Genomic DNA, 23,704 nt, shown 5'->3' with positions numbered 1-23,704 from the left:
ACATGGTAAACATACTTCATGTAAACTTTATTTCACACTTACATCAGTCCTGTGAAATGGATACTGTTATCCTGGGTTATAGATGAGGAAAGTAAATCTAAATGAAGCTTTAAAAAAAGCTGAAACCTAAACTCAATTCTGACTCCAAAACTCACAGAAAGTGGAATCAAGTAACTGGATGCAAAGAAAAGTGTGGGAAAGTTCAGATTTCAAGATGGCTTTCTTAGAAGATGTGGGCTTCAGAATGAGTTCCTCTTTGTGCCAGATGTTAAGTCATTGTCTCTTAACCCACCTGGATAATCCAGGATAGTCTCCATATTTTAATATCAATTGATTGGAAACCTTAATTAAATCCACAAAGTCCATTTTGTTCTGTAATGTATTGATTGGCATGAAACCAGGGCTCTGAGTTCATTTGGGCCAAAATTCTGCCTACCACAGGGATTATTATACATTGAGTTGACACTAATTCCTAGAGAATCAAAATGTCACTCCAGTCCACTAATTTAAGTAACAGCTCATGGTGGCCAGGTCATAGCTGGAGTCTTAGCCCACATTTTAATCACAGTGGGCCCAGTAGGACCAGAGAGCAATTCCCCAATTTGTGAATGTGTAATTAGAATAACTATGCTTGACAACTGGCAAAATCTCCCAATTAGCACTCTGGCTTGAAGCTCATATGGTAGGAAGGGACAAATAGAAGTTTCTGGAAGATCCCCTCATTACACAAGTATTAAGTCAAAAATGATACTATATCCATGGGGAAATTTTGAAGATGAGTGCCATTATCAGAGACTTGAATAAAGCCAGGGTGGTATGACCATCTCCCACTTACATACTTCTTTATCCTATAGAAAAAGTCAAAAAATCTTAGAGATAACATAATAATTATTTATTTTAATTTTAAATTAATTTAGGTAGTGGCCCCAACTGAAGATGATTTTCTAGATGAAGTATGTTTAATGAAACAAATCAACACAGTCCCTGGCGCCTGGTATGCAGCATTTGAATGAAAAATGCCGTCTTCTCCTTATCATAGTTTGCAAGGATGATCAGAAGTAGTTTGCTTTTACCCAGTATGACTAACAGTAACTTTCCAAGTATTGCCTTGGGGCTATGTCAGCTCTCCTGCTTTCTGTTATAATATAATCAGGAGCGATCTTAATCATCTTGACATTCCACATGGCATCATCTCCATACACTATACTGATGACATCATGCTACTTGTTTCTGATGAGCAAGAAGTAGCAAGTTCTCTAGACGTCTTAGTAAAACATATGCAAACTCCAGGTTAAGGAGTTTACAACCGCAGTGAAGTTCCTTGGAGTCAAATTTTTTAGAACATGTTGAGTTTTCCTTTCCAAGGTGGAAGACAAATTGCTGCACCTCGAACTATCTTCAGCTAGAAAAACACTGCTCTTGGTACACTCTTTAGGGTTTTGAAATCAACATACACTAATTTGAGTGTGCAACTTTAACCCAATTACTGATAACCTGAAAAAAACAAGACCACTATGGATTCAGACCTTTCATGAAAGATTTAAGTCACCTCCATCAGGTAAAGAACCCTGACAAGCTGAGATCTTGCCTGAGGGTAAAGAAAACATGAAATGGGTAGTGGAAGAAGAGAATTATAAATATCAACTATAGCCTTGTGACCAATTAGAAAGGAGGATTATAGAAACCATGTGTATGTTCTTCCTTGCTTTTTTCTTTTTTATTTCTTTCCCTTGTATAGTACCATGTGCTATACCATAAGTAAACTTCATATGAACCTAATTTCATTTAATACTTACACCAGTCCTGTGAAATGGATATTTGTCTTTTTTCATAGATGAGTAAATTAAGTCTAAAAAGAGGTTAAACAAACTGAAATCAAGATCTCAAAGAGATAGCTGCACTCCCATGTTCACTGCAGAATAATTCACAATATCAAAGATATGAAAACAAACTTAATGTCCATCAACAGATGATGGATAAAGAAAACATAGTATTTACATGCAATAGAAGATTCTTTGGCCTTAAAAAAGAAGGAAATTGTTTCATTTGTAGGCATATGAATGAACTTGGACGACACCATGCTAAGTCAAATAAGCCAGACACAAGAGACCAAATAGTACATGATTGCACTTACACGTGGAATCTTCAACAGTCAAACACATAAAAGCAGAAAGTAGAATGGTAGTTACCAGGGGCCTGAGGGTAAGGGAAATGGGAGGTGATAATGGTCAAGAGGTACAAAGTTTCAGTTATATAGATAAATAAGTCTTAGAAATCAACTGCATACAGTCGATATATAGTGTCTATAGTTAACGATACTGTATTGTGTACTTAAAAGATTTGCTACAAGGATAGATATTCGTATTACAAAAATGGACAGGAAGAAACCTTCTGGAAGTGATGGGTATATTTATGGCACTGATTGTGGTAATAATGTCACACGTGTATACTTATCTCCAAATTCATCAAGTTATATACATTAAACATATACAACTTTTTGTATATCAATCATATCTCAATAAAGTGGCTTTTATTAAATAGATAAATAAGATCAGATAGCTTGCATATATTCACACAGCTCATAAATAAAAACCAAAATATGAATCACTTCTGACTCCAATACTCACGAAGAGACAATGAAATTAAGGGACTAGAAGTAAAGAATGGTACAGGAAGGTTCACCTGATTTAAAGACAGCCATTTTGGAAGCTGTGGGCGGCCTCAGAATAAGTTCTTACTTGTGCCCGTTATTAAGTTATCGTCTCACAGCCCTACATCCTCCCTTCCATACTCAGCTTTATGACGACTTTGGTTGGGCACTCTTCAAAGCACGTGTAGCTTTGCCAGTGGCTCCATATTAGGGTTTGCCACTAGGGGGTGGCAGAGGAAAACTGCAAAACTCTGGCATGTTGCAATGGGAACACACACGCCCATGTGAGACAGGGCAGAAGAGTCACCCCCTTTGGGTCATACACAACTACACGATTATAGCCAATATTAGCTGTCCTCGAGGGGCAAAACTACATTACTTCCATTGAAAGAAATACAACTTGAAAATAATTTTCAGTGCCAGCTAATGTGCAGGCAAGAGTTGTATCAGTCTTGACTATAATCACACGTTGGAAAAAATGTCCTGATGCAAATGGAAAGGGCCCCCAAAGTATGCCATTTGACCCAAACCCAGAATCCTCTGTCCACATGTTTAGCAAAGTGGACATTCTGCAATGAAAGGGTTGATTCAATGGCAGTCCTGATACTAGCCATTCTTCCTTCCAATCTATATTACAAAGGAGTTCACCAGAAATGTAATGAAATTCAGGAAATAAAAATTAAATCTATTTACAGGAATTTTTATTAGGATGACAAATTGAAAAGGTCCCTTGTGCAGGGATGAAGTGTTCCATCAGGCTTGAAGAAAACTATGTTGCCTTGAAGTGTGAAACCTCCCAACACCGACATTCCTGCTGACTCAGGAGGTGCCGTCACGGGAGGGTTTTCCTGACAGCAACCCGGAAAGCCACCGAGTTGCTGGGAGATGGATGTTAGGAAGTCACACAGAGGCTCACAACAAACTATGACTAACATACATAAAAACTGATCTTTTATCTCACCTCGGGAACTTGGGAGTAAGCACATTTTTCTCTCTGTGTTGGAACATCCCAAATCTTTAGCCGGCACACTCCCCTGGGCTTCAAGTCACTCACTCTCTACAGGTCCCAAACTGAACTCATCTTTGACTTCTTCCTTACTACCCCAGACAGTGGCTTTTGGGCTCAGGTTCCCTCTCACTCATGAGTCAATCTGAGAGCTAAACATGTCCCTTGGCCTCAGGTACCCTCAGTCAATCTGAGAGCTAAACATGTCCGTTGGCCCCTCTCTTGATCAATACTACCTACCATCTCTACTTCTAGCAATGCCTCCCGAATTCTGCCACCTCTTACTGGTTCATCGACCACTAGCACCACTGTTTATCTGTCATCTGGACCACTTACTTATCCTGCCTATTTCCACTTTGGCCCTGCTGCAGTTCATTTTCCATGGATCATAACTCACACCTTATCATTCCCTGCCGTAAGTCATCCAGTGGGTTCTCAATGCCCTTAGAACAAAACCTACACTCTGTAGAACTACCTACACATTCCTTCATGGCCTGGCACCTGCCTACTTCCTTGACCTCAATCTCCTTTTTCATTACACTCCAGCCACCTGGCAAAGACTGTCCCTGACCACCCTAAGCAAAGCAGTCACGTTCCCTGCACTACTTCCCAGTCATTCTGTCTCATTACTCTGTTTTATTTTCTTCTGGCACTTACCACTGTCTGAAGTCTTCATTTATTCATTTGTTTACTTTTTTGTCTGTCTCCACCACTAGAAGGAGTACTTTGATAGCAGAGGCCCCTATTTGCCCTGTTTATTTATATGTGCTTAGCACCTAGCATGGTGCTAGGCTTTTTGCTAAATGGAAAAAAAAAAAAAAATGAATGAACATAATTTATAGTTATATAAAATTTAATTCCACAAAATACTGGTTTTTATTAATAAAAATCATTCACTGTGTGACTTTAAACCATTATTTGATATCCTTACTCTCAGTTTCATCATCTGCAAAATGGATAGAGTAATAGTCCTGATCTTATAAGTGTATAAGAAATAAGGAAGCAGGTGTACATAAAATACTTAGCACTATGCCTGGCACACAATATATATTCGATAAATGCTAGCTATTAGTGGAAGACAAGATTAGGATATTCTAGCTATCTTAAAAACAAGAATATGAGTTTTATTGTGGAAACTGACATGCCACCCAGTAGTGGTCCCCAGAAAACTTAACGACGTGATGAGAAATCCCAGCCATGCCCTCTTCTATTCCCACCCAATTATGATACCCTCTAAGAGAGGTCATGCTCCCATAGAACGCCCACACAGCTTCCCAACTACCGTCCCCACCTTCAGATTGTCTCTTTTTTACAGGATAGCATTTTGGCTAAGAAAATAAGCTCTAAAGTTAACTCCTTTTATGGTCTCAAGAACTTCAATAAGTTGGTCCCATCCTTCCCATTAGTCTTAGATGCACTTAATCTTGAGGGTTCTCTTCACTCTCATCAGAATAACACCCCCACAGTGAGAGGAAAGATGGCATAGAGGCTAAGAGCATAGAATCTGGGGCCAGACTGCTTGGCTCCAATTACATACTCACTTTCTAGTTCCTTAGCCTCTGTGTGCCTCAGGTTCCTCATCTGTAAAATGGTAAGGATAGTAATGTTGTATGCATCATAAGCTTGTGGTGAGAAATGTATAATACACACAAGTACTCAGCACAAGACGTAATACCTAGTAAGTGATGATGATGATGATGATGATGATGATGATGATGATGATGATACAATGGGCCTCCATGCAAAACCTACAGTCATCTTTCTAAAATACAAATCAAATTACATCACATATGTGTCCAAAAACCTTTAATTAATGCCCATTGCCAATAGGATGCAGTTCAAAATCCTGAGTGTAGTATACTAAGCAAATTACAAATTCTTCCTGCTGTGGCCCTAACCCACCTTTCCAATGTTTTCTCTCGTTTTCCTCCAACACCTCTCTATGAGAGATCCGGAACCTGTGCTTTAACGAGTCAATACTTCTGCCATCCCAGGAACACTCCATGGCACTTTGTTTCTGTTTCACTTGCTGAAATTCTCTTCCTAGTCCTGTCTACCTGCTAAGCTCCTGTTTAATCGTCAAGACACACACAAATGTTCCTTTTTCATAAAGTTCTCCCAGAATCTTCCTACCTCTAAACTCCCACATCTTTCCTAGAAAACCTGAATGCACAACACTGTGCTGTCATTTTCCAGTTCACTTCTCCATGTCCCTTCTTCTCTATGACCTCCTCAAGGGCAGGAACTTATTTGCTGCTTTTTTTGCATTGTCTGACTTACAGCAGGTGCCTAGCCAATGACTGTTTGACTGAACAAAGAGGTATCTATTGAAACAATGTGCATGACAAGCTAATTTCCAGCAGAGGGATCACAAACTGCAAAATCATTCTAGTAAGATGACTAAAAATAAAACCAATCTTCATGTTAAACCTCTTTTGGATCCATCACCTTGTTGACTTGCATGTCTTTTGATTTCTGTCTCCTCTATGTTGTAAAATTTTCTACTTATTTTCAGAAACAGAGCCATTTTATGTGAAGATGAGTCAAGAAAATATTTACATTTTTTATGACTTTCAAAGTAAGGTATATTTACTAGTTAATGTTTTCCCTACATTAAACTAATTCTAAACCATCGTAATAAGTTTTTTTGACATATATGTGCTTAATAGTTTTTAAGACATTATTATTTACTTATTATGTCTCTATGCCCACCAATACGACCTAGGTCCTGAACAAAACAAATCTCATGCCTACATGAAGGAGGAGGAGGAAGAACAGAAGCATACTAAATTTAATGTCTTTATTTATTTATATAATTTTATTATAATTTTATATAATTTTATTAGGGTTTTAGTGGCTGAGATGTAATTTGGGAATCTCCCCTAGTGTGTTCCATTGAACCCTAATCTATAAAACTAACAAATAAAAATGATTCTATGGTCAAGTAAGTTTGGAGGAAAAAAACACATTATATCTCTTTAGTGAAAAGTCACAGAGCACACTGGCTTATTAAAGGCTCTGAGAGGTCCACCAAGGGAGAACTCAGCATTTTGCTGACTTATTTACCAGAGAATCCTTTAATGGTCCTTGGAACAGGTGCTCATGGAACTCATTTTGGGAAATACTGTACCATTTAGTATCTAAATGGCCCAATACAACTAGTCTTTGGGTCATAAATAATCTTAATTCATAACATGGCTAGATGGAATTCTAAAGGGCATCTATTACTGTCACTCAAGCCAGTCTTAACTCCCATCTACATGCTCCTGTCAAGTTATCATATGAAGGAAATGGAGAACAAATGATTTGTTACAGCTCTGTGAGAAAGTGCTTCTTTACGCAGAACCAGAATCTCTTTCTCTAGAGATTCTACCAATTTGTCTTAATTCAGCTTCTGAGAGCCACAAAGAATAAATCTAAAAATCTTATCCCTTTTTCAGCCAGAAAGCCAAAATTATCACATAGAATTTTTGGTTGCTGGTAGGAAAGCAATCAAAAAGCCTACTTATCTCATTTCTTCATCTGAAAAGAAGACAAAAAACAGGAGGATTTGTAGATACCTGGCATACCAGGCCATCATTAATGGTGCAGAATGATTAGAAGATAATGACTCGATGCCTTTGAAGACTGAAATTAAATGGTCCTGCAGTGACAAACAGCCAATGAGAAGAGTCCTAATTTGGCAACAAAACAAACTAAACTCTTTTTATGAGGTGAGGAGTGTGTCTTAGGTAATGAATGCTTAAGTAATTAGATGGTTTTTATGGAGATAACTATAAACTGAAACATGGGGGGGAAAAGTCTTGCTAATAGGCTGACGCCCAGGGATGTGGGTATATAAGAGCCAGGGCAGAATAGAGAGGCATTGAGACACCAATCGAGACTTCTCTTCTCAACCCAACAAAAACCCAACTCTTGACACCATGGCTTGCTGTGTTCCCTGCTGCTGCAGCGTCCCCACCGGCCCCGCCACCACCATCTGCTCTTCTGACAAATGCTGCCGCTGTGGAGTCTGCCTGCCCAGCACCTGCCCACACGACATCAGCCTCCTCCAGCCCACCTGCTGTGACACCTGCCCCCCACCCTGCTGTGAGCCTGACACCTATGTTGCAACTTGCTGGCTGCTCAATTCTTGCCACCCAACTCCTGGACTGAGTGGGATCAACCTGACAACCTATGTTCAGCCTTGCTGTGAAAGTCCCTGTGAGCCCTGCTGCTGAGCGGCCGCGTCTCTGCACAGGTTCTGAGATGTGCTGCTCAGCATCCTACCCACCTGGCCTTCGACATCTGCTGCTACCTATGGCAGGCTAAATCAATCCCTACTCCTCAGGCCATGTTTCTGTGAATTAGCCCGACTTCTTAAATCTTCCTCCTTTGGGGAGAGTTGGAGGCCTTTCTGTCTTTAAGGTTATTTCATTGCTTTTTGAGAAATAACCATTTTGACTATAATAAACTTCATTCTGGCTTAGCAGATACAGCCTTGTGATTATTTACTCCATGTTCCCGCTTAGAGAATGTGGAATGCTTACCTAACCCTGAGCAAAAGGTCATCCTAACATCCAAGATTTACCTCAACAGAATAAGAGTGCTCATGATGGAATCACTGAAAAATTAAATTCTGGCCCTTTGTGACAGGTTAAAAAGTAAAAAAATTCAGTAGGTCATTTTGTAGGAACTTTTTATTCAATAGATATTTTTTTTAAAGACAATCGCTATGCCAAGCACTATGCTAGAGTCTAGAGATTAATATAACATTTTTTAAATATTTTATTTATTTTAATTTCCATTACCTCTGAAATTGATTTTTCTTTCTTCCTTTATTGAATAAACAAAATTGATCACTTTTTTGGTGTATAGAAATAATTGACTCCCTTAGTCATAGTCATTAATGAAATTCCAAGCTCAAAATGCAATGCAATTTTGGGATATATAGATAGATAGATAGATAGATGATAGATAGATAGATAGATAGATAGATAGATAGATAGATAGATAGATATCCATCCATTTCTCGATATAGTCTGTCTTCTAAGAAAATCAATTTTGAATGAACATTTATTGAGTACTCTTTCCTTCTTCAAATTAGGCTTGGCTTACATTAGTCATAACAATACTTAGAAGTTTACTAGTCCAAATGACATATAATATCATGTCATTGAAATAATTTGAAAATATCAGGCTATAGTGCAGTCGTCTCCATACACATGAAATTGTCACAAAACTATGGGAGCAAAAACACACACTTACTCCTACAATAAAACTTTTATGATGCACATTAATTCATCTCTTCAGTTGTCCTGAAAAATCCAAGAGTAGTAGGTTTTTGAAGAAAGTACCCAGAGTACGGTCTAGTCGCATATTTTCCTAGACTTGCCTTTGGGACTTTGGGCCGTTCTTACCCCTCTCAGCCTGCTTCCTCATTATTACAACCAGGTTTACTGTGAGGCTCAAATGACCCAGAGCATCCCCAGGAGCACTCCAGACACACATGAGAGGCCCTCGCCATTACTGCCACACAGTGGTTCCCAGCTTTCTCACCGAAGGCATCCTTGATTTCTTGAAAGCATATGTATTTTTATCCAAATGTCTTTTTAAAATATTAATTCAGTCCTTCTTTCATTTCTGTTCATAAATACATTTTTTAAATTTATTTATTTATTTTAATTAGTTTCAAGTATATAGTACATTGGTATAGGCATCTGTATAGTTCATAAAACAATCTCCCTAATTGCCCCCTCCCTCCCCTGGCTCTCCACCCAGCCAACATATTAATGCTAACTGCATTCCCTATGCCATGCTTCCCATCCCTGTACATTTATAAATATTAGTGAGAGTTTTAGAATTAATGTAACTATGGTTACTGGGCCAAGTTACCTATTTTTTAGTCAAAAGCAAAGAACTTTGATGTTTTTATACATGTTTGTAAGGGATAAATATTTAGATTTCATTTTTAATGCAAAAATTAAGAGTCCTATTACTACTACTGTGGGCCTTTAGGCATTCAAGGGCCCTTGGCTAGTTAAAAAGCCCCATCTGGAAATTGGAAGATGTGTGTTCCGGTCCTGACTCTACCTTGAGCTGCCTGTGACTCTGAGTAAGTCACTTGAGCCTGTTGAGTCTCAGGTCTTAAGTCAGGAAAATGGGTTGGTTGACCAAGTCCTCTCTAAAGTCACTTTCAGTTCTGACAGTCTGTGGTTCTAGGTTATCCAGAAACATTTTAAGTAACAACTACTCCATGCCACTAACTGACCCCATTCCACCTTATTACTTTGACTGCTTTCATTTGTAATAGCTAACATTTGGTGAATCTACTGGGTACTCAAATAGGTGTTTTATATGAATTATCTAATTTATTTCTAACAAAAACACTAAGAAATACCTACTATTATTCTCCCCACTTGACCAGGGAGGAAACTGAAGCTGAGAAAGTTATATGCAAAAGTTTTACAAATAGTAAGTGACAGAGGAGATTAAACCTCAAAATACCTGAATCCAAAGCCCCTTCTCTTTCCAATTCATCAAAACGCTTGCCCCTTCTGCAGACAGAAATATGTTAACACATGGCTTGCTTTATCCAGGAGAAAGTGTATGCCACTTGACAATGCATTCTCTGCTATTGCTATGAATTATATATTTGGTTGTATATAGTAACTCAATTTTCTCTGTGGTTTAAGACAAAATGAGTGTATATAATGAGTCTAGAAACAACTGTTTACATTTCTAGGGTGAAAACAAATCATTGTTTTTTTTAAAATCAGATTTTAAATACTGATTAACAACATCAGCACAGGAGATATACTGGCTAGGTCTTTCACCTTGCATTGAAATGCAGAATGTTTGGCAACTCAAACACATTTTCAATTTTCTGATGAGTTTTAATAACCTTGTTCAAGGTGAAAACAAACTACCCTTAAAGTTAATAACTGTTTATCTTTGATAACAGACTAGAAAACCAAGCCATTTAATTTTTCTTTCGAATTGTTCCTGGCACCTTTCCTTCCACTTTCACTGACTCGAGCCTAATCTAGACCCTGATCACCACGCCCCTGATTAGAACCACAATCTTCCAGTTGACCTTGAGTATTCCCTGCCCCTTCCTCCACCCAAACTGTACCTGTCAGATCAGTCTTCTGTCCCTCTATAAATACTGGTTAAATTGAATTGCTCGAAACTCTAGGATGATTTTGTTTTTACTAAATCAACACTAAAATCTTCAGTGTGACTCTCAAGAGTCTCAATAACTCGGTACAGTCATTTTCGCCAAATCTTACTTGCTACTAATCTTGGGGCAACATACAGTCTACACTCCAGTCAGAGCAATGTTCCCTAAATGATGGTCAAGAGAGTGGTCTCTGAAGCTAGGCTGTCATACCCAATCATTAATTACATGTCCTCGGTTATGTCGCTTAACTTCTCTATGTCTCAGGTTCCTCAACTGTTAGATAAGATTAGAAACAGTATGCACCCTACAAAAGACCTAATGAGTATTCCACAAATCTGTCCAGGAGACGAAAAACAAGGAAAGACAGAGAAACTGTCACAGACCAGAGGAGACTAAGGATCTGTGATGACTAAATGGAATACAGTGCCTCAGACTGGATCCTGGAACAGAGAAGGGACATTAGTGGAAAAACTAGTGATTTCTGAATAAAGTCTGAAGTTTAATTAATAGTGACGTACCAATGTTAGCTTGTTAGCTTTGACAAAGGCACAATGGTATTGTAAAATATTATCATTAAGGGAAATTGAGTGAGGGATATACCGAAATGCTGTGCTAGCTGACTAAAACAGGCCTTAGGGTAGTGTGTGCTGATTGTCAAAGTTCAATACTCCCTAATGATTTTTATACTCCCTAATGATTGGGTAAGGACTCTGTTTCTCCTTTGGCTGGTTTTCTACTAGACTCCACCAATAGAGGGCTCTCTACAAGGAACCTATAAGGCCTGAGGAAGAAAGAAGGGTATTGTTGCCCCAGCAATAGCCCTTTATCTGGCAGAAGCAATAGTTATAGTTTCCAGCTTCTTTCCACGTTCCAAAATCAGCATCATTGCACCGTCTTAGAAACACCGGCATCAGCAAGGGAATGACTCCTCCCTCCCTCCCACGAAGGTCCAAATCCTGGCTCCATGGGACCTCTCTTCTGAGCTTTTGAGATAAGAGCCCCTGGGCTGAACTTGAGATTTTTGCCCAGCTCTGCAGGACCACTCTTCCAGACTTCTAGGTTCAGTTAACCACAACCTCTTCTCTTCATTCCCAGCCCTAGAGCTGGTAACTGTTTCATGAGTTTGTTACCTCAGTTTTTCTTTCTTGCTTTTTCAGTCCTCTATATCTATTTAACCAATTCCTTATCTTAAAATTCTCTGTTGCAATACCTTGTGTGAGAGTGTTCTTATTTGCTTGTTTTCCTGACTAAACTTGATATAAAAGCATTCCATAAATGCTGGTGATCGTGATTTTCCAAGCTTCCTTCTTTAAATATTTATTCCATGTGTTCTAGCCTCCAGATTCTACCCCCATGATCCAGGCTAGTACTAGAGAAACCAAGAAAAAGCAGACATAGTCTCTGCTTTGAAGGGAAGATTACATTCTCGTCAAGAGAATCAACACTGTGCGCGCGCGCACACACACACACACACACACACACAAAATGCAGCAGAATTTTATGGGAGGCTCTGGGGCGCAATAAAAGCACAGAAGGTGTGGCCAAGGGCTGAGAGTAAGGACAGAAAAATGTCGTAGAAGTCATGGTTTTCCTTGGCCAAAATGCGCTTACCTTTCTTCTAAGCATTTCTGATCAAGACAACATAATCTGAATCTTCAGGAAGGCTTCTTTGATCATTTTAGCCCTCTTTCGTTGTATTTCCTCTTGTGGGAATTCTCACAGTACCCAGAGGAGAAACTGGCATCGATTAGATAACTCTATTGTGTCATATACATTGCTAAGTAATTTTCACAAGCAATATTCATTTATCTTTGTTTAACTCTTGCAATAAAACTATAGTAGATTATTATTTTTCCCAAATTTGAAAAAAACTGAAGCCCCAAAGTGTTAAATAACTTGATCTAGGTCTTGCAACATGTTAAGTTTTAATCAGCATTCAAACCTACCCCTGAAACTCCTTCCATTACCCCTTCATTAATTATATGGTGTTGGAATCATATAAAAAAGGATTTCTAGCCTTTTCCATCAGACCACACACTCCTAGAGGATGAGGACCATGTCTTCCATTTTTCTTTCTCTATCACACTCTTCAGAATATCTTAGAGATTCAAAAATACTTGACTTAACAATGAATGGATTTGCTTACTCTACTGTAGTTACATACTAGCTTTAGTCTAGTATAGTTTAGTCACTATAACTGATTTAAAGTGGAAGGACTTTTTAAAAAGTACCTGTCTGTTTGATAGGAGGTGATTATCAGCTTTGGCAGTAGTTTTGAAAAATGGAATAGGCAGGTAGGCAGTTTGGTTTTTCTGAGAAGAAAGACTTTTTCATGCTATTTTGCAAGCTCATTTATTTCTAAGGCTCATTTTTCAGACCATATATAGTCTCAAGAACCTATGTTTTAATATGTTCTAACTTGGTTGGAACATTAAAAAAAAACAACATCCTCTGTAAAATTGGGAGTTATTTATATTTATACATAATTGTATACAGCGATAATGTAGTGGATCGGTATAAAATTCATCTAGCAGGCTCTGAACTTCCTAATCAACATCATGTTGCATGTCTGATAGTCATTTATTCTCTCAAATCTATGAAAAGATAGCAAGGTGAATTTGGTAGAAAAACAGTCCCACAGATTTTGACTTCCCAAATATATCCAGGGCACACATTTTGAGAGAGATCGTTTCTTACTTTTCAGGGAAATCACTCTCGATTCACTATACTCAGCAGTGATCACTGGTAAGAACAAATTCTGGTTTGGTAAAAAAAGAGAAAAGTCAGAGTAACAATGATGTATTAACTGTGACTAAGTGGAGAACCTACACTGACACTATTTTGAAACTGAAACAGGAAGCAAGTTTGAATGTAGCAACACAGCAAAATGAAACTGGAGAGCCTATGCTGTGCCTTATAAATAACAAGTTAGTGAGTTCTTTGTATGAGATTATACAAACAAGAAACATGCTGATGGACAGAAGCTACGTTCCCTGAGACAGGTGGATACAAAAGACCCACGGAGGACAACTTTGTAGAATAAAAACTGCCTTTGCAACAAAAATCTACTCAATCCGCTGTCACCATGTCTTGCTGTGAGTCTTGTCTCCAAGGAAGCTGCAGTGTCCCCCCCACCAGCCAGGCCACCACCAACTGCTCCTCTGATCCGTGCTGTCAATTTGGAGTCTACCTGCCTAGCAGTTGCCCACAAGAGATCAGCCTCTATCAGCCCTCCTGCTGTGACACCTGCCCCCAATCCTGCTGGGTGCCTGACTTCTGCCTGTCATCATGTTGACTGCTCAAAGGCTGCCACCCTACTCCAAATCTGAGCGGGATCTCTGTCACAACCTGCATCGGCCTGTGAGTCTGAAGCTCCTGCTGCTAGCCAAAGATGTTTCAAAGAGCTTGCCCACGTTGCCCTAAGGCACTGCAATAGTCGTTAAGTGCTGCTCAGCAAATGGTCTTTAATTAGAAGCTCTGGAAGAAAATGTCTGACCCTGAGCCTTTGGTTTTGCAGAAGTTTTCTTTCTAAGTTTTTAATGATGATTTTAAAAGAGAAGTGGAAAAAATGCTATCATGAACTTCCTCACTTTAAAATAAAATAATCACCACTGTTCCCCAAGCCATGCACTGTCCCAATGTTTAATGCTATAATTACCCAACAACTCTTGACACATGTGTGCATCATGAACCTATAAATATGTCCTGCAAAATTACACTTCTGATGACATCAACATAAATCTCGTAGCCAAAAGGAGGCCTCACAGAGATATGTAAATATCTGAAGAAAATCTTCTGGATAATAAAATATATTAAGCTCTAACCTTAGAATCATTTTAAATTCCAAGGTTAGCACCTACTTTTAATTTTTATTTTTTCCCTGCCTCTTTAAGTAATTCACATATATCCTGAAAGAGGCTGGGAAACTGGCATTAAAGACCAATGAATGTACTCAGAGAAGGAACCCAAAGACTGAGCTGGTCATATTTTTTGTTGTATCATTTAAGTGAAGCTTTAAATGTAAAACTGTTTAACAACTGTAAAGCACTTCACAAGTGAAATGAATCATTTCGCTCATGTATATTATAAAGGGCCATTCTAAAAATAAATACATAGCTTTTTATTCTAATATACAATTTAATCCAATTCAATCAATACTTATCAAATTCCTACTATGTTCCAGGCATGGTCTAGGTGCTTGACAGACACAAGGAAGGTTAAGACAAGATTCCCACTTTCAAGGAGCTTGCATTAGAGGGAGGAAGACAAGTATAAATGATAAACTATAATATATAGCAGAACAAAATGAGGTCTAAATCAAAAGATAGGGAGCACACTTTGTGAGAACAGAAAAAAGAATGAAAATATAGAGAGGAAACCACCTAAAGTTTCTTTATAAGATATAATGATGATATATTAAAATGATGATTGAGGGATGAATAAGATTTGAGGAGAGAATCTAGGAAGGACATTTTAAGAAACAACATGATCGTGGTCACAGAGGTGTAAAGTACCTAGGAGACTCAAACCTTCATTTTTATTTGAGCTGTTTTATGATAAATATCAATTTAGAAGCCAAAATCAAACCAACTTCAGTAACAAGTCCTTTTGCTCATAAAATATATGAGGCTTATTTACCAGTGACATTCAGTATTTTCCACTGATTTATTTTAGCCAGATTTCTTTTCTGGCTAAACAGGCCATGTCGATTTTCATTAATATGCCCTCTGACTCAACCCAACAAGGAATTCGTACTTTGTGTTTATTCAACAACCGTTTACCATCCAACAAATTATGTAATTTAGATTCTACTTTGCAAATAGTTTGGTGCTGATCATGGGTAAGTATGTGAAGATGTTGGAATCACAGACTATTACACATGGAGATGATCTGATTCAACTGCCTCACCTGCCATCCCACAGTAAGGCAAACCAAGGCCAGCTGAGGTGAATAATGTCACACAGGCATTCCTCAAAGGAATTTACAACCCAATTGAAGACCCAAGATGTGAAAACAAATAAACATGCAAAGTGGGGAGTAAGTCCATGGATCAGATCTAAATCACCCTGGGTCAGATCTCCTTCCAGAAGCCACTGTTGTTCTGTGACTCTTATGATTTCTCCTTTTAGTTCCTATTCTATCTTATTTCAAGATAAGTATATCATTCCTATAAAAATGAATGACGTCTGAGGTGATTTTCTTTTGGATCCTTCCTTCCAGTGAAATTTATACTTTGACTCACTACAAGATTGACAGAACTATGAGAATAGAGACTTTAAAAAAAAAATAGAGAGTAATACTACCTTTGGAATTTCACTATAGATTAATAAAAATAGTAAAAAGGGGTTTCATCTTATTCTATTCTGGCTGTCACCTTGTTTGGTCAAGAGAACCTGAATTATATCTTGAATAAATAAGGCAAATATGTCTGAGATGCATGTAGTCCTATGCAACATTCATCTGTAAGTAGCCATGTCCTTATTGACTTTATTGAGTAGAAATTTGAGTTGCACGTTCTGAAATTAGTAATTAAAAATCATATTATGTTATGTATATTATTTTAAATTATGGGGGAAAAAAACAAGAGGAAGAATGTAGCCTCTGAAATTATAGCTGCATTATCACTTAGACTGATTATCCATAATTCATGTAAAGTTTGGCATACCAGGATCCTGTGATAATAAAATGTGATCATCTTATGATAAAAATGACAAGTCAATGAGTCAAAAACAAGATTACTTTAATAAGTACAGGAACTGTTAATGGACAAGTAAATACCAAACTGATTAGAGAATCTTAGTGCAAAAGACTGGCATAAATAAAAATAAAAAGGGAGGCTGGCTTCTGGTTGGACCATCACTCACTGGGTAGAGTATATAAGAGCCCCAGAGCAAGAGGAAACATTTGCATCGCAGAAACTTCATCTTCCTTTCTGAGAAACCAAAAGCACAGAGATTCCCACCGCCATGGCTTGCCGTGCTCCCTGCTGCTGCAGCGTCCCCACGGGCCCCGCCACCACCATCTGCTCCTCTGACAAATGCTGCCGTTGTGGAGTCTGCCTGCCCAGCACCTGCCCACACACGACTTGGTTACTGGAGCCAACCTGCTGTGACAACTGCTCCCCACCCTGCCACATTCCTCAGCCCTGTGTGCCCACCTGTTTCCTGCTCAATTCCTGCCTGCCCACCCCGGGCCTGGAGACCATCAACCTCACAACCTTCACCCAGCCCTGCTCTGATCCCTGCCTGCCCCGCTGCTGCTGATCGATGGCTGCTTCACTCAGTACTTAACAATGAAAAACCCAGAAGCTGTCTGTCCAGTATTCACTTGCCTCAGTAGTTCATCAGATGTTGGGGTAGACCAGATGGCCCAGATATGGAAAACCTACCTTTTATTTTAATGGAAAGAAATAATATCTTTTTTTTTTCATTGTTATGGTTATTTGGCTGAATAATCATTGGGTCCATCTGGACAGGTGAATGTCATCTATTATCAAAATACTATTGAAATGTGTAAGACCTCAGAATATGTTTTTTTTGGTCATGTTGTTTCTTGGATCTCATTTTTCGAATTGGGTATTTTCACAGAAGGGGAAATAATTCTTGATGGGTTTTCCAATAAACTTCATTTCTCTGGCAAGAAGTGTTCTGTATTTATGTTAGGGTTTTTGGTATACTTCTTTAATTTGGTATAATTCTTTTATTTAATTTTTTTTGTAAAGAAAAGAATCTATTAGAGGAATGACTAGAACTAGCTTACTAACACAGCTCGCTAACTTTAAATTGTTTATCTTTTATGTTCACTTCCTTCTCTTCCTTAAATACAATTTTACTATCCTACTTAATTTTTTCTTATGCTAATTACCCTTTTTCCCAGACTTACAGAGATGATATATTACACATATATTACATATACATAATATGTTATATATGTTACATTACATATAACATGTTACACATAACACTGCATATATAATATTGCATTATACATAACATATATACATAATACATATATAAAGGCACAAGTGAAAAACTGAAAAAGCACTGAGCCAAAATCAAAAGAGTACATGTGAAAAAGGAAACGGCAGGGCAAGGACAGAGAGAAGTGAATGCCTTTAAATAAACATGTTTTTAAGTGTCCTCAATGTGCCTGTAAGTCCAGAGAAGGATTTCTCAGAGGATCCCACAGGCTTATTAACTCAACTTTGGATGAACAGAACTTAGAAGTCCTGGGATAGTTGCAGCACAACCTAGGATACAGTCAACATAGGATTTAGCCCATTTACTCATTCATTTGGCCAATATTTCCAATGTCTTGAGTGCTTCCCCTGTGCCAGGCACCATATCCATGCTAGCAGTGTAAAGATAAAAGAAATGGTACTACTTAGGGTGCCCTTAAAGTTTCTCTCAAATCTGGTGAAGAAGACAGATAAATTATTATAATCCCAATATATGTGCTCTATATATGTTGTATGAATATTATAATCCTATCTAACTTCTGCTGTGACTGAGATGTGAGCAGCATGTCGTGTAAGTACACACAAAGAGTAACTAAAGCCCAGATCTGGTGATTCAGAGTCAGGGTGCGGGATAGTTATGGAAAGCTCTGAGCTATCCAGGCTGAGAATTAAAATGACGAGGCTGAAGGGGTGGGAAGCAGTGTTCTAGACAGAACAGCAACTTACTAACTCATAGGTGCCCTGATGGTGGGGAGAAGAGGATGAGGCAAGCAAGAGAGAAGAAATGCAAAGACCCCGAGGCGGGGCTCCCCCGGAGAAGGGGTTTAGACTAAACCTCGAAGCAATGAGAGATTTGAAGCAAGAGATTAAAACCATATTTTACTTCTGTTTCTTTTTATTACCAATCTTTAATTTATGCCTTCACTGTCACAGATACCCCATTGCTTATAGAATGGTATAATTAAAAAACTGGGCACATTCGTGTGCGTGTGCGTGTGTGTGTGTGTGTGTAGATTTTCAGCACTTTGAAATCTATTATCTAATCAAGAATCACCCTGTTCTTCCTGCATTCATTTAAAGGAAAAAAATACCTTTTGTTGCTAAAAATAAAATACTTAGTATCTCTGACATACACTTTAAAGTAAATTATAAACCACATAAAAGGTAGCTCAAACCCAATAGGTCCTATTTTTAGTTTTTAACAAGTCAGTCACCAGCTAAGGCAAATTATCTCACCTCTCTTAGACTCGCTATCCTAATTTATAAACAAAGGAGAGTAATTCTTCCTCTGTTGACCACTGCAGAGAAAATAAATTTTAATAAACTACCACAATCTTTTCAATAAGAGATGAGTTTATTATCATAAACTTATTTTACAATTGTTTCTAATCTTTAACCTAATGTCTTATTTATAATTAAAGAAACATAATACTCTACACAGAACAGTAACAATTCCTTTATCCTTATAAGCCTGACTTAGTCATATTGCACTCTGAATAAGAGTGATATCTTTCTGCCATGAAATTCTAATTATGGAAGTCTGCAAACTCTTTTGTAATGGCTTTCTTAAAACATCAAAATAATTTCCTTCTGTTTACTGTTTTTCTGCTCTTAGAATCAAGTTCTTTTCCTTCCTATCATAATGTATAATAACAGTAATTTATAATAAGATAAAATGTGATAAACCTTCCACCGGGCTAAGTTCCATTAGACCAAGGATAGTGTCTGTTTTGTTCACTGCTGTATGTCCAACATTTATCACAGTGCCTAGCACATGATAACTGCTTGATAAATGTCTATTAAATTTAGTCTTAAATACTGAAAAATAGTAATCAGTCCCAATTAAAGGGTGTGCAATTTGGCACGTTTTTCACTCAAAGATAAATCTGGGTGAGGTCCAGAGACAAACAGAGATCACAAATTCTTTATTCCAAGAAGAGCCATGGAGAATCCTTTTCAATTTGAAATATGTTCATTTCTGTGCCAGCCATTTTCCTGAATTATAGGTGTGGACTTTTAGATAAATCTTTGCTATTTCCTACAAAGTTGTTCTTTTACTTACTTTCAGCTATATTTTTCTTCTTTGGACTATGTTTCTTCCCCCTCTCCCTTGAGTTTGATCTATAACTTACTAAAATAATGATGGTAATAATTTATCTTGTATAGCACTTTATGGTTTTCTATGGACTTTATCCCATTTTATCTCATAGGAGCCTCACAATAACCTTCTGATAGGGAAAATTTAGACACTATTACCTTTATTTTTCAAAGGAGAAAAATGAGGTTCCAAAAAGTGAATCACTTGCCATAATAAGAAAAGTAACAAGCAGTACTAAGACCAGTAAAAAACTCTCCTGACTCCTAAGGGAGTCCTCTCAAATCCACACCCCTCTGAAAAAACCACATAGACGTGCCCCCCAGCATGCACTGACATGCAGATATACTTGAGGGAGGAAGCGGGGAAAATGGGAAAAAGCATGGCTTGAAGGATGAGTGGGGTCTTCTCTACCACGCTTACAACTGATGTGGGGAGAAAATGCATTACACTGGGGGGAAAAGTGAATAAAATCAAATGTGAACAGATTAGCCTAGGTCCATAACTTCCACTTTCCACTGGTAGCAATTTCATTTAAATATTAGTATAACGGTCTTAAATTATTCTTTTCCTTAATATGAAGATACAAGCTAAAAATTCAAACAAAGCTAGCCAGTTCTCAATAGAGGGAAAAATTGCAATGCGCATATGAAAGAATGTTTTAGCCTAACTTGTTAAGAGAAAAAAACACGATGATAAAATTTCATTTGTCACCCACCACTGGCAAATACTTTTAAAATAAAATATCCATCAAAAGTATACAGAAAACAGAAATTCTCAAACATCGCTGGTGATAATGCATAAAAGTAGAAAGAAATAGGTAAACAGAACCATTCTGGAGGGCAATGTGGTAATGGATATCAAAGGCCTTAAAATATTATTAACATTTGTTCCGATAATTCTACCCAATAATTATTTTTATCCTGAAATAATCAGAATTGTGCATAAAGATTTATACACACAGTTGTTCACTATTGACACAATTATAGAAAAAAGTTGAAAAAACATAAATGATTAATAATGTTAAACTTTTAAGTAACTTAGAAGTGTAATTATATGATGAATTCTAGGAAACAGTAAAAATAAATTATCAAATATATTTAAGAATACAAGATAATGAAAATATATATGTTTAAGCAAAAAGGCAAGTTACAGAACAGTATATACAATATGATTCCAGTAATGTAATAAAATGATAAACAAATATACAGAAAAATGGCTAGACCTATATATATCAATATTAACAGAGAATTTCTCTGTATGATAAAATTATGGATAAGTTTTCATCATACTTTTACTGTCCAGATTTTTTAAATAAATATGTAATATTTTATAGACAAAAATAGAATAAGTGTTTCTTAAAAGTCTGTCTGTATTTCTCAATAGTGTATCTCTCCATATTAATGTAAGTTTGATCTTCAAAACTCCCAAAACTAAACTGATACAATGTGATATGTCAATTATATGTAATTTTAAAAATAATTTTTAAGAACATCTCAAAGCTAAAAGAAAGTGACTAAAATTAAGTTCAGCTCTTTAAAACAAGATTATTTCACCAGATAATTGATACAGGTGAAGAGAATAAAAAAAGAACAGCACTAGCAATAATACCTACGTACTACAGGTATACACTATCAGGCCATATTCCCCAGCAGGGCTGGTGTTAGAATTCTAGTAGCAGAAGTTTTTGGTGATACCTCATTAAGCTTCTGTTCCAGTGACCAATAGCAAGAGTAGTCAGCTCAGATTTAGCAAGGAACTCAAATAAAGGTTAATTAGGAGAACAGAGACTGTTTACAAGCATCTAAATGTCAAATCAATCAAAGGATAATGGATACACTAACATAAACAAGAACCAGGAAAGAAGCCTGCTAGTTAGACCAACACCCTTTGGGGAGGGTATATAAGAATCCCAGAGCAAGGAGAGACATTCATACCTCAGAAGCCTCATCTGTCTTGAAACCAAACCAATAAAAAACACCGATTCCCACCGCCATGGCTTGCTGTGCTCCCTGCTGCTGCAGCGTCCCCACGGGCCCCGCCACCACCATCTGCTCCTCTGACAAATGCTGCCGTTGTGGAGTCTGCCTGCCCAGCACCTGCCCACACACGACTTGGTTACTGGAGCCAACCTGCTGTGACAACTGCCCCCCACCCTGCCACATTCCTCAGCCCTGTGTGCCCACCTGTTTCCTGCTCAACTCCTGCCTGCCCACCCCAGGCCTGGAGACCATCAACCTCACAACCTTCACCCAGCCCTGCCGTGATCCCTGCCTCCCCAGCTGCTGCTGATCCGACGGCTGCTTCACCTAGCAACTGACACTGAGTCAATCCAGAAGCTTTAATGTTCACCTGTCTCATTACCTGTAGCTAATTAATTAACTTTGCTTTTGAAGTTGGAACAAGGATGGCACTATCACTGACAATCTGCCACCCCCCAAAAGAAACCAAGAGATGGCCACGTGGCAGAGAGCAGTAACCAAGGGCTATCTGAGCAGGCAAATGCATATGTGGGTTTCCGAGAGCTGTTCGGTTCCTGTATATTAAAGTGTATCTTTCTTGGGGTGTTTAGGAATTCTGTTTTCAGTCTTGGGTGGCATCTTCCTGGAAATTGAGGAGCTTCTTCATGATCATCCTAATAAATTTTACATCTCTGGCATAGCACAAATGTCTACAGCTATTGTGTTTTCTGTTAACTCATTAAAAGTATTTTTTAACTCCAAAAGTCAGCATTTTAAAAAAATTGAGAACATCTGCAAAAATGAAAATGGTGGCAGTACAAATATTTTGCATTCATAAAAAAAACTAAATAATCTTGCATAAAAGATGTTTTAACATATCAGCATACCTGAAAGTATAATTTTCTTGACTTGTCCTCCCAAAAAATGATTTAAGATAGGTTGGAAAATATGATCTGAAAAGTAAATATGATATAACGTATTAACCAATCCAGGTGACCTAATCCATTGATGCAAAAAATATCATTCATTCAATCAATATTTGTTGAATATCTATTCTATGTCCTTCATTTTATTGTCCATGCTCAAAATGAGCTGACAGTCTGGCAGGTGTGGCAGGTACACATACAATACACATTCATTCCTTCATGCAGTTAACAATTATTTATTGAATGCCAGGCACTGTATTATAATTTAAAAATATGTGTGTTCTACTAGTACCATTAGTAAAGTGCTGTAGTACCATAAAATTGAGAACAATCAAGAAATTAAAATTGCTGCCATTGTGATAAAGAGGAGAAAGACATAGTCAAAGACAAACTGACTGGAGGTGGTGGTCAAAGGGATACGGAAGTAAAGAGGGTGTCAGAGAAAGACTAGGCAATGGAGTTACATCACTAACTATGCTTGGTAGCAGAGACTGAGGAGAGAAGTTAAAAAGGAAATACTATCTTCTGCTCTAGACATGTAAAGTTTGAAGCAAAAGTGACATATGTAAATTGAGTTTAGGCAGCTGGAACTTGCAAAACAGTGATCTGGAGGGGAAGAAGATGTATGAGGGAGGATACAGAAATCTGTGTAGAAGTTCTCATCAAGTACTTGCAGAGGGCTTGAGTGCATGCACACAGATTAAATTCCACAAGACAAGCAGAGAGTGGTTGCTGGGAGATAAAGAGCTAAATAGAGATGCCAGAAGTCATTCAATACTAACGGACATTGAGTACCAGCCCATCCAGAGTGGACAAAGCTCTGTGTGTACCACAGACATTCAACTGATATTCCAGAAGGACACACCAAAAGAGTAAGGACTAAAAGCTTCAATGAAGAACATACCAAATTATACCTGTCCTAGAAAAGCCTAAAAAACCAAGCCTG

At 37.8% G+C, this 23,704-nt stretch overlaps 4 protein-coding genes across 4 annotated transcripts in view; 3 read left to right on the top strand and 1 right to left on the bottom strand.

Moving 5' to 3' along the window:
- Nucleotides 1-23,704, bottom strand: part of LOC107513775 (keratin-associated protein 4-3-like) — a 289,405-nt gene that overhangs the window by 130,807 nt on the left and 134,894 nt on the right. The window lies entirely within an intron of this gene.
- On the top strand, nucleotides 7,580-7,876 carry LOC107513790 (keratin-associated protein 3-1). Its single transcript, XM_036221997.1, has one exon. The coding sequence runs from the start codon at nucleotides 7,580-7,582 to the stop codon at nucleotides 7,874-7,876; it is 297 nt and encodes a 98-aa protein (XP_036077890.1).
- LOC107513788 (keratin-associated protein 3-3) lies at nucleotides 16,785-17,081 on the top strand. Its single transcript, XM_036221998.1, has one exon. The coding sequence runs from the start codon at nucleotides 16,785-16,787 to the stop codon at nucleotides 17,079-17,081; it is 297 nt and encodes a 98-aa protein (XP_036077891.1).
- Nucleotides 21,789-22,171, top strand: LOC107513787 (keratin-associated protein 3-3). Its single transcript, XM_036221996.1, has one exon. It carries the CDS (start codon nucleotides 21,867-21,869, stop codon nucleotides 22,161-22,163), a length of 297 nt encoding a protein of 98 aa, XP_036077889.1. The 5' UTR covers nucleotides 21,789-21,866; the 3' UTR covers nucleotides 22,164-22,171.

The sequence above is a fragment of the Rousettus aegyptiacus genome, unplaced genomic scaffold (assembly GCF_014176215.1).
Source record: "Rousettus aegyptiacus isolate mRouAeg1 unplaced genomic scaffold, mRouAeg1.p scaffold_m13_p_6, whole genome shotgun sequence".
NCBI classification, from domain to species: domain Eukaryota; kingdom Metazoa; phylum Chordata; class Mammalia; order Chiroptera; family Pteropodidae; genus Rousettus; species Rousettus aegyptiacus.
The sequence above is the reverse complement of the archived record's forward strand: the minus strand, read 5'-3'. Positions and strand labels throughout refer to the sequence as shown.

Bases quoted from the DNA above. Each gene is read 5' to 3' on its own strand.
- LOC107513790 (XM_036221997.1), top strand. From the start codon at position 7,580: ATGGCTTGCTGTGTTCCCTGCTGCTGCAGCGTCCCCACCGGCCCCGCC.
- LOC107513788 (XM_036221998.1), top strand. From the start codon at position 16,785: ATGGCTTGCCGTGCTCCCTGCTGCTGCAGCGTCCCCACGGGCCCCGCC.
- LOC107513787 (XM_036221996.1), top strand. From the start codon at position 21,867: ATGGCTTGCTGTGCTCCCTGCTGCTGCAGCGTCCCCACGGGCCCCGCC.